Source organism: Eucalyptus grandis, chromosome 9 (assembly GCF_016545825.1).
Source record: "Eucalyptus grandis isolate ANBG69807.140 chromosome 9, ASM1654582v1, whole genome shotgun sequence".
Lineage (NCBI taxonomy): Eukaryota > Viridiplantae > Streptophyta > Magnoliopsida > Myrtales > Myrtaceae > Eucalyptus > Eucalyptus grandis.
Genome location: NC_052620.1, coordinates 3,312,747 through 3,323,928, shown reverse-complemented (window position 1 = coordinate 3,323,928; position 11,182 = coordinate 3,312,747). Strand labels below are relative to the sequence as shown.

General features: G+C 39.7%; 1 protein-coding gene across 1 annotated transcript; it reads left to right on the top strand.

Annotated features, from left to right (window-relative positions):
• The first annotated feature begins 473 nt into the window (after window positions 1-473).
• On the top strand, window positions 474-8,460 carry LOC104418095. Its single transcript, XM_010029320.3, has 10 exons — window positions 474-643; window positions 1,943-3,579; window positions 4,179-4,296; window positions 4,372-4,457; window positions 4,657-4,889; window positions 7,124-7,210; window positions 7,325-7,424; window positions 7,523-7,721; window positions 7,835-7,872; window positions 8,055-8,460. The coding sequence occupies exons 2-10, from the start codon at window positions 2,488-2,490 to the stop codon at window positions 8,217-8,219; spliced, it is 2,118 nt and encodes a 705-aa protein (XP_010027622.2). The 5' UTR covers window positions 474-643; window positions 1,943-2,487; the 3' UTR covers window positions 8,220-8,460.
• The last annotated feature ends 2,722 nt before the right edge of the window (window positions 8,461-11,182 follow it).

The window sequence follows — 11,182 nt, the reverse complement described above, 5'->3', positions numbered from 1 at the left end:
TTTTCCCTTTGCGCAGCAAAATCTTCTTGCCTCGTCCCTTTCCGGAAAAAGAAAAAAAATCAGAAAAAGCAAAAAAAAAAAAAAAAAATCAAAATTTTTAGCCTCCTTCACCTATTTCGCGCACGTTCGGTACGGCATCGCACGTGCCACCTCCTGATAGAGAGAGTGAAAAGGAAGAAATTAAACGTACCCCACCGGCAGGTTTAACCTACGATCGGCCTCACGGGGAACGGCCTGCGCCCGCATCCCCGGTCAAGTCAACCCACCCAGACCCTCCCATGATCCCATCGCAGCCGTGGAAAGCAACAACGCGGCGTGTCCTCCCCTCGACCGTCCGATGCGGTCTCGCGGGCCCGAACGGCCGTGGGCTCGAGCGCAGGGGATCGCCGCCCCCCCGTGTTCCCAGGTTCGAGCCAAAAACACCTTCCCTGCTTTTTTTTTTTTTTGTTTTGTTTTTAAGGGGGGAGGCCTGCAGGTGGAGGCGCAGCAGTCCCTTTCCCCCCCGTCCGGCCCGTCCTCTTTTTCTCTCTCTAGAATTTCAAATTGAGGCTCCGAAGAGAGAGAGAGGGATCGCTGCAGTGGCCGTTTGACTCCGATCTCGGCAATGGATCGGAGGAAGCTGCTCCTCAACGAGCGCGTCGAGGTGAGTTCTCCACCCCGTCCAATCCTCTCCCGCCGCCGCCGGCTCCGGTCGCCGGCCGCTGCCGGCGCCGCCGGCCGCTCGAGCGATTCAGGTCTTTAGGTCGCGTCTCGATCGGCCGGCGAGCTGCGGGCATTGTGCGATTCTTTGGCCTTTTCCCTCCCCCGGCGATTGCCTTTTCTTTTTCTTGTTGGTCGCGTTGATCCGGGGGGAGACCGTGCCGTGCGTTTTCTGTCTGGCGATCGGTTGCCTTCTTTTGCTTGGTCTTGGAATCGCAATGCTAGTAGGATCGTTGATTTGGTCGCGCGATTGCGGATGGCGATTCTTTGGAATTTACCGATTAGCCGACTCGCGCGACTGTTCGTGTTGCTTGTATGTGTAAAGCGTGTGAATTTTCGCTGTGGAGGAAACTGTGTAGCTGTTGTTCTTGTCAATCCCTGGCCAATGACCAACGATTCCTGAATAATGTGGCGACGACCAATCTAAATAATGTTTACAAGAAATAAGTCCGGCCATGTTTGGATTTTGAGGATTCATTGGTATTACGTTTGATTGATTCCATTTTGTTTTTTTAGCTCCGGTAGCTATAGACGTAGTAGAGTCTAAATTTTAGCTAGGATGTCGAACTTATTAATGTCATTCCAGCTGGCGTTCTCCACTCATCCTTTCTTCGTTTTTCAAAGTCCATTCTGACTTGGTTTACCGAGTGTTACCAATGTCTTAAGTTCACTGCGAACAGAAAAGAGTAATTTTGTTTGATTTATCATCTTGTCAATCGATGAAGCTTTGGTAGAGCACAAATACATTCTGTTAGTGCCATAACCGATTCAGAAGGTGCTTCATCTATTCGATAATCTTGGAATTTATCTTGCCAAAGTTACCACAACACTCTTCTCTCCCTCATATGTAGTTTGATTAATGTATTCTGAGTAGAAACTTATAATGAATTGCTTAAAAAACTACAAAGTCTCTATATACATGAGCATTTGCACTAGCGATATACTAAGACAAGGTCTTCCATTGGCATGGGTACGATTGACCTTGTCCATGTATTGCATGTTTTGCAACTCTTTGGTTCTAAAAGATTTATAGAGCTCAAGCTAGTTGTATCTCGTACCAATAATAGGACTGCTATATCAAATTTGGCGAGCGATATTTGTATTTTAGACAAGCATGTTTTCAGTCTAAGCAGATACAAGAATCTATTAATTACATATTTTCTTTTGCTAATTTAATTAGCTCTCAACTTATACGTGCTGTTCTTGTAGATGCTAATTTAAACAAAAACCATGAGTTTTTCAGGTTCGCCAGTTTGAGAAAGGATTACAAGGGTCATGGCACCAGGGAAAGGTGGTTAGCATCTCAGATATGTGCAGAACAGTCAAGTATGATGAACTTTTGAGTGAGACGGGCAACGCCAAGCTTATCGAGAGAATTCCGGTAACAGAGGCAATTGAGGGCCTTCACCGCCGCCGGCATGTTTCTACGACCTACCGTGGGCATATCAGACCCCTTCCTTTGTCATCTCATGCAAATTCATGTGAAACAAAGTTAGGTTTTGGGGTGTGTGTTGATGCCTTTTTTAAAGATGCATGGTGGGAAGGTGTCATTTTTGACTGTAATGAAGATGCCTCAGAGAGGTCTGTGTATTTCCCTGATGAAGGTGATGAGCGCAAATTTAATTTGAGTGACTTGCGCGTGAGTCACATTTGGGATGAATTCTCAGGCATCTGGACAGATCGTGGTGTCTGGGTATTTCTGGAGGTGGTAAAAGAGCTTGAAGTCAATATGCCCTCCTCCAATTATATCAAAAAGCTCTGGCTCAGCTGCAGGCTAATTATGGGTTCATGAAAATGATTTCGGAGTGGACTTGTGGGGTTCGGAGTATGTGGAAGAAGTACCTACAGGACGCTGCCTATGAACTTGCAAGGGGATCAAGCATGAAGAGTCTACCTCAGAAACAAGTTGTGGTGTGCAGAGTTGGAAAGGAAAGACGAAAACTTAGAAGCAATTGTGATTTAATTGGTTATTCTGTTGAGTTAAAGTATCAAAAGGAAACGAATGTTGTTACATCAGCTCCAAATGGAGGAGAATCCCTCCCCAGCAAACCCCAAAAGGAAATATATACCATGAAGTTGAGATCAAAATCCAGAAATCCTGACCACGCTGATGATGCCGTTGCTGATGGTAATGCTGCTTCTTCTGAAAGTTTATACAGTGGAAACCACATTGCAAATCTCAATCGGACTAATGTTAATATGGAAGTGGATTGTGCCAGAATCCCCTGCATTAATTCTGGTTTAAGTAGGAAAAGAGTAAATGCTTTTCATGGGCGTATCCATAAAAAACTGCTCAGGAAGGTAAGAATTAAAGAAAATCATATGTCAAAACCGGATGCTGATGATGACATTCATGGGCCGTCATGCAGTGAATCAAGGCAACATACTGTTGCAGTCCATACAAGATCTCATATGGAAAATAACCACTCGCCGAGCAAAAATTTAAAGAAGTTGAAGCAAGGTAAGCAGAAAGTTGGTATCTTCTTTCCCGAATGTGAACAGAAGCAGTTGAGCAGGGAGGCTTTTCTACTTGTTGGTATCAAAAGGAAGAGATCGGTTAGGAGAACTAAGAACTCTGTGGAGGCCCAGCATGCTGATGTTTGCTTAAAACCTTCATCAAACCAAGAGAGTACTGAGGCCTTCAGAGCAGACAGCGAGTTGTTTGCTAATCGCTGTCGGAATACTAGAGTATTTCAAAGCTTTGGAAAACGATTCAGGCTCAAAAATATGGTCTCTAGTCCCCGAAAGTGCAGAAGGAAGAGGGCGCATATTGCACGCCCTCAAAGCGACACCATATGCTTTATTTGTCATTACGCTGAAGATCTGATCCATTGCCACCGCTGCTTTTCCTCATATCATTTGGGTTGCCTCCAACTTAAGGTTTTTAACTTGCTTCATGGCATTATATTTTATAAACAGATTATGCTGCAGATTGTGTGCTAAAGCCTCTTTGCCTCCCTGTTATTGGCAAATCCTTACTAAAGATTTTTCTTTCTTGTGCTAAATGTATTTCTTTTTGCATATCATAAGTAAACCTTCAGATAAAACTATTGAGTATCAATAAGAATTTCACATAGGGAAATGCTATTTCCCAAACACAAGATAGAGAGGAAGACTCATTGGCAAATGTCTTTGTTAAGTTCGTCACACTTAATCAATTCAACAGATTTACAAAAATTGCCACTCAGTATGTTCCATTCCGAGTCTTTCCTAAAAGATCAGCAAGTGTACTGGACTGAAGATGTCTCTGAGGTTGTTCTGGATGTGCTCAGTTGAGAATATCAGAAGATGCCTTCTCGAATTCCCAAGCTCGCAATACTTGCATTTGTTGTAGGGCATTGGATAATCCATTTTTTTGTAGGGCATTGAATAATCCTTTAATCATCTTTGTAGTTCCTTTCCTACATAAATGTGATGGAATTCCCCTAAAATGTCGATACGAGTTTCCTTTCATAACTTTGATTTGTTTTATTGTCTAGGTTGTTCCAAATGAGAAATGGATTTGTCCATCTTGCTGTTGTGGTTTGTGTGGTGTGAGGGATTCCATTAATGGCAATCGGCAAATGACTAATGCTTGCTTCCAGTGCACCCGCCAATGTAAGTTAGGCCTCTAGGATATATGTTGCAGTATTGTTAGTGCTTCATGGTAACCCTCGTTGTTCTTTTTTATAGATCATGTGAATTGCTTGGACAAAGTGGGGTCATTATATCCTTCAAGCTATCCATCGGAGAGATTCTGCAGTAATGCTTGTTATAAGGTACCATGACTTTAGTATGTGCATTTTCCTGGTAGCAAACGAGATGAGTTGTTTCAGATAACTGACTCAACACTAGAAGGATGATAATCACTGAATGAATGCACCATTTATCATGGGATGCCTTAAATTCTTTCTGTCCCCCAGTTATGCTGTGAACTGAGAGTCTGTCATTTATATACCTGTCTTTTTTCTCTACCAGTTATATGTGCAACTTCATTTGCTTCTGGGAATATCAAATACCACTTCTGTGGATGGCTTGACCTGGACCCTGATCAGATCCATGAGAAATGATTGCAAAGCATGCAGCATCACAAGGAATTACAGCTCTTTGAAGATATCCCATGTTCTTAAGGTCATCAAAGAGAGTTTCCAGCCCATCACTGAGCTTCATACCAATAGGGATCTGATCAAAGATATTGTTTTCAACTCTGTGTAAGACTACCTGTTCTATTGTGTACAACACAAATGGATGAAGTAATTTCTACTCGCATTATAGCTATACAGTGCCAAGTGGTAGAGAAAACTGAAGCAGCTGTTGACATTATATTTGACCTTCATGATAACAAAAGTGTGAAAGATGTGTCATCCTTGATTCCTCTTGATCGTGATATTATATATTGTGATCTTGTTGAACAGATTAACTGTGGTTTGTGAACTGATCTCCAGATCATGTATCTGTTTTCTGTCGTTTTGCTGTATTTACATGCATATCAGCATGACATTTCTATAGAACTGTTTGGCATTGAAGTCATTTAGCTATGAACAAATATAAACCCAAGAACTATATCGAGAAAGATATGAGAATGAGACAAAGGATCTAGCTTGTTTGGTTCACCGATGCATTGGGCTCCTCTTGTTTTAACCACTGTAAATGCCACTCATTTGTTAGAAAGCATAGAAAAACAATCTTTTGGAGGCTGAGTTTTTCAACTAATTTAAAATGCCACTTAAAAGTTTAATGAATTAGTTGCCTTAGAGTCAGGACAAAGGTATGCCTTATCAAAACGCAGAACTATAAGGGGCTTCTGATGTCATCTAGAAAGCAAGGTAACTTATACTGGATTATAGGTGTTCATTGTTGCCCCTATTTTGGCAAATATGCTTTTATGAACTGTGAGATGACTTTCTGGAGAGAGTTGCTATAGCACATTTTTTATGAAGTTTGGTTGCAAAGAAATTGTGTCCATGACCTGGTAGGTTCTAATTGATTGCCCAATGAAATGAGATGCCCTCTTTTTAATAGTCTTGCAGATATTTGCTATTCTTCAATAAGAAGCTTCATGTTACTGAAAGGCTCATAAAGGGGAATCTGCATTGTATGTCCATTCTCCTGTGAAAATTTTTAGGACCTTATGTTATGGCAACTGCCACCTTCGAGGTGGCATTGAGAGATTTTTTTGTCATGGGTTGACCAAGGCCTTCCTAAATTGTTTTAGCAAAGATTTGTTGGTGTCTGAGATGCTTCTCCATCGGTAGCCAGAGTGCCTTCTTATCTTTTGTTTCTGGACCTTGCCTGTCAATAACAACTGTTTCTTTCATGTCGACAATTGTATTGGTTTTAGGGAAAAGATAATGATGGGTTAAATATTGTGTGGATCCATCACAACATTAGTAATGTGGGGTGATTTAGATATGTATATTGGCGGGGGTAAGATGATGCTGTAATAAGAATCAGTCCATGGTCAGTGAATGTCTAAAATGGGTTGGTGAAACATCCTTCAAGACCTTGAATATATGAATATCATCGAGAATGCAGCACTAGATAGGGCATCGATCTGCATAGGCCCCACAGCCAACTGCTTTTAATAGAAAAGGGTCAGTTTTCTATGCTTTATTTGCAGGGTTCTTTGGGTACATAAAATGATGTGTTTATAAGATATCATTCCATGGATATTGAGTGTCTAAAATGTGTTAAAGAAACTGTGATTCAAGACCTTAGATATCTAAATATTGAAGATGCAGCACTATAGAGCACAGCAACAAATGAACATCTGCATAGGCTAACATAGCCAACTTGTTGAGGGTCAGTTGTCTATGCAGTGTTCTCTGGATTTGGGGAAATGTCTGAGCCTTATCGTTTTTCTAGCTTAAGATATAGACATTGTAGTTCGACATGTTTATCGTTATCACTGCACTTTATAAAAGGGTTCTTTGTAATTGTGATTTTCATGTTTAGGTGTGGACAAACAACTGGGATCTGTATTATCATGAGTAGTTCGATCACTTTGCTGTTTTCATCAAGTCAATTGGTTTTTCATGGTCTTGTGCTTTGTGATAGTTGTGCTACATTGGGAAGAGCTAGGAGTAAGCTTTCTTATGTTAAAATTAGTTTTAGAGCTGGCTTATTTGGCTTGTCTGATCCATTTTTCTAACAAGGCCAGAAAAATGGAAAAAAGAAAAAAGAAGAGATGGAAAGGCTCTCTTTTAAACGTTATCTAGTTCAGCTTTGTGATGAACTAACTGTCTCATACACCGCAAGTAATGTAAAGAAAACTGTAATGGGTTGTTTCTTGTCTCTTGTGCTTTTACTTCACATTATTCTGTTGGTGCCTTTTCTCTTTCCCATGATCATCTTGATTGGCAGCATACTAGCATGGTAATTTGTTTGCCAATTATTTGGTGGATAGTATGCATGAGTAAAAGTGCATTATTGTTTACTTTTGCAGATCAAAGCTTAAACGGTTGGATTTTCGGGGTTTTTATCTCATGGTTTTGCAAAAAGGTGATGAAATCGCATCTGTGGCCATAGTGAGGTACATATTTTGGATAAGATATGGATTTCTTTTTCCAGTTCTTATTTTCTGTATGCGTTTTGTTGTTCACAGACTGTCTGAATGTATACCTAAAGCCTTTTGCATGTAATTCAGGATTCTTGGGCTGAGGCTGGCAGAGATGCCTCTCATTGCCACGTCTTTTCAATTTCGGCGACAGGGTATGTGTCGTGTTTTGATGAACGAGTTGGAGAAGGTACTTTCTAGTGGCTGCATCTTTTGGTATGCTTTCCAGCAGGAAATGTTTATTCATAGACGGAGGAATAACTGGCTTGAACTTTCTTTTCGTTGCAGCTGCTTGTCCAGCTCGGTGTTGAGAGATTGATACTGCCAGCAGCGAGGCAAGTGCGGACAACATGGGAAGCATCCTTTGGATTTTCAGAGATGCCTGTTTCAGATAGGCAAGAACTGCTGGGTTATCCCCTCTTGGGCTTTCAGGGGACAACAATGATACAAAAATATCTTTGCCGTTCTATATGCAAAGCAACAAGGGGTATATATTTGAGAATTTTATTTCTGCCTTCCCCTAACTAGTTTTGTCTAGTTAATTTCTTTACTACATGTACCTTATGCTTCTACTTACTAATCTTGTTTTGGCTTCTGTAGCATCCCATGATACTGGGAGTACAGCTCTTTTATCTCTGGTAAGTTTTTGCATTCATAATCTTTGATTGAGTTGTTCAAGTTCTGAGTATGTTCTACGGTGTGAAATGCATGTTGCTCCTGGTTACTCCTTGATGCTGGCTTATGTATCTCCTTGAATCCGATTAAAGCTTCATGACTAGTCATCAAGTTAAACTTTTGGTCGTTGTGCTACATGTTGCAGGTAGCTGGATCAATGGACCAGAGCAGATTTTGCGGATTGTGTTACAAGCGCAAGCTTAGAGACAGGGGTTTCGGAAGAGAAAACAGAATGGGATCTTGCAACGGAGTGTTGCATCGGTACCAATTAGTCTATAAGCGGAGACGAATCTTAGCTGGCAGAGATTGAAGCATCGAAGATAGTTTCTTCTCTTGATTGGGGACATCCACACATTTTCTTTAGTTTCGTTTATAGAGCGTACAGATTCTTTTAATTCCTTCCGCAGCTTTTTGCTGCGAATGCCAAAGTTGAATTGGGCAAAAGCTGAGTTTTTAGGTTTTTGTTCCGGTTGATCTGTGTGCTAACCCAAGCTCACCGAACATGTAAATTGGACTGAGAAAGTTAAATGCAGATCAAGTTTTGAATTCCCTTCCTGTTCGCTCCTCGATAAACTTGTGCAGAACTTTGAGCAGCTTAATGCCTTTATAGTGTCTCGGCTCGGGAGTAGCCATGGATATTTAAGATGAGTCGATGAATGCATTGTACATGCATGTGTTGGAAGAGTGGCATGGACCTTTTTCAGACGACCTGAGTTATTTATGCATTGCCAATTCAAGATCTGGACCTTCCTCGATTGCCTTAATAGTCTTTTGAGCTTCGTACTGTCGGGATTGTGTGCTAATCTATGCTGATGAAATTCGCCCCATCTACTGGGCCTAAGGTTCGATGATCGACTGAGATTGCAGAACTTGTTCACTAGAGCCTTACTGTACCCGAATGCTGTAGAAGTGTCTATCCTTCTATGATCTTAAAGATTCACTTCACTTGCCAAATTAACAAATCTAGCAACTTCAACTGAATCGCCGACGAGTTTGAAAAAGACAACCATTTACTCATTTGACGAGAAGATCATGTACAACATAGCAACACATTAAAGCTCTCCATTCCACTCAATAATTACCAATGATTTTATGGGTTTATTAAAACCGCCTCCTTTTAATAAAACAGCACATTGGTTTGCCGGTTTATATAAATTAACTAATCTTTAGATGGAACGTGATGCTATCCCAGCGTGCAAAGAAACAGTAACATGTGGGACAACATCGTACCATGTGACTCGCCTTGTTTACTTTGTCTTTTTCTCTTTCTTGTTAGTTCCTTTCTTTTTCTCTTTTTGAGTAATATGGCGAAAAATTCAATTTTCCTTAGTGTACTTTTTTCACTTGCCATTACCTTTTCTTCTAGGTTGGACTCTCTATGGGATGAATTACTTATTGAACCTCGCCTTCTCCCTCTAGGACCACTTTCAATTGATTTTGCATAGACTTTATTTTGAGAGCGACATACTAAATAAGATAAAATTGGAAAATACATCTCTAGAAATAGATTGGAGGTTGGACTTTTCAAATCCTGACATTTTGAGGAAGGAATGCGGTATCATCTCCGAAAAAACACATGGAAAAGTAGGTCAATTGGAACCACTAGGTTAAGCTTAGATAGGGACAACGGCGTGTTGGTTATGGTTTCTTGGTTAGAGAAAGGAGGATCTAACTATACCACAAAAAAAAAAAAATCCTTTTTATTTTCTAAATTGAGCCTGCAAATTTGACACGTTTCATCTTTAGAAGACAAGTAAAGATGCACCTAAAAATTAATTTCTCAAAAAAAAAAGTGATAAAAAAGAATTTTATTGGGCACCTGCGTCCGATCCACGTCTTTAATTATTTCATCAATCCACTTTTCTCGAACTTCTAGAAGTAAGAATTCATTTGGGTTCACATGGAAGTCCTCTCAATTATTAACTGGATAAGAACTAGAGGGATCCAAACCTTCGGTTAGTCTCCTCGTGTGTTTCCACAATTTTCTTTTGTCAACCGCCGCAAGTGGAGAGGCAAATGTTGCATTCCTTTGGGGGGAAAGACGGGCTAGTTGCAGAAGTCAAGATGAGCACGTGGGTGTGGAATAGTGGTGCTAATGACATTTTTGGCTCTCAAGAATCAATATGGACATGATCCGAGGTTGATTTATTCGTGGATTAGAAATGGTGACCCTGTGATTGATACATCACAATCGACTCATTGCAAAGGTGAAGTCAATCCTTTCGAATTTGTGCAATAATATGTTTTTTTTTTTTTTCAAAAGCGTGGAATCTCGATTTAAGTGGCAGTGAATAAAGAGCAAATTATCTTTACCAAAAAAAATAAAAAATAAAAATAAAGAGCAAATTATCTCATTAGTCATATATATATATATATTGTATTATGACTGTCAATTTAGTTTTAAACTTCTCAATTTTACTAATTATTGTTTTAAGTCTTTGGGTGAATATCCAATATAGTACTTTCAACAATTTTTTTGAAAATTGCTAATATAGTGATATGCCATGTAGGACATCAACGATTTTGATGAATATTGATTGAACGGACTATATTAAAATTTCACACAAAAGTTTATGATTGAATTTGTATCTGTATTATAGGTTTAAAGACTAATTGGGTAATTTTCTTAGTAGATAAATGTTTATCATAATTAATTATTTAAAAATTGCATTAGATTTTTAATGAAAACTTGAATAACAGCCGGTGGCGTTAAGGTTGTTGCATCTGAGGCAAATGAACATCCTTATCCAGTCCTCTCTTTGTTTTTATATATTTTAAACTTAGGAGAACCCTAATAAACCATTTGTCCTAGTATACGGAGACCAAATCTCTTTGTCTAAGTGGATTGCGTAGTGGATGGGGTATCGCTTTCTTAAATTAGTGTGAAATCTGTGGACATGGTAAGGATTTTTTTTTATCTCTTTCTAAGGAATAAAATCTGCTTTTTTCTAAGTAATTTGGATTTAAAGGATGTGGAATAATTGGAAAAAAAAAATCCAAATTACCTTTGTTGATGGCATTTGTATGTCATATGACATAGAAAGCAACAAATTCAATTTTGTGTGGACGGAAAATTCCAGGTTTGTGAATTATTTATGTATACTCTGAGAATGCATGAGTACTTTCTCACTAGCTAGTGTTCCAGATGCGACTGACCTATGTTTTCTAGCTACCCTAGGCTACACATTTTGTTGATTGATTTGATTCCATCAAATTCTACCAGCCTGGAAAATCCAAGTTGAAAAGGACCCAACATGTATATAAAAATTATTT

Coding starts and splice junctions, on each gene's coding strand:
- LOC104418095 (XM_010029320.3), top strand. CDS start 2,488: ATGAAAATGATTTCGGAGTGGACTTGTGGGGTTCGGAGTATGTGGAAG. Junction 7,211..7,324: donor GCATCTGTGGCCATAGTGAG/GTACATATTTTG, acceptor CATGTAATTCAG/GATTCTTGGGCTGAGGCTGG. Junction 7,722..7,834: donor TATATGCAAAGCAACAAGGG/GTATATATTTGA, acceptor TGGCTTCTGTAG/CATCCCATGATACTGGGAGT.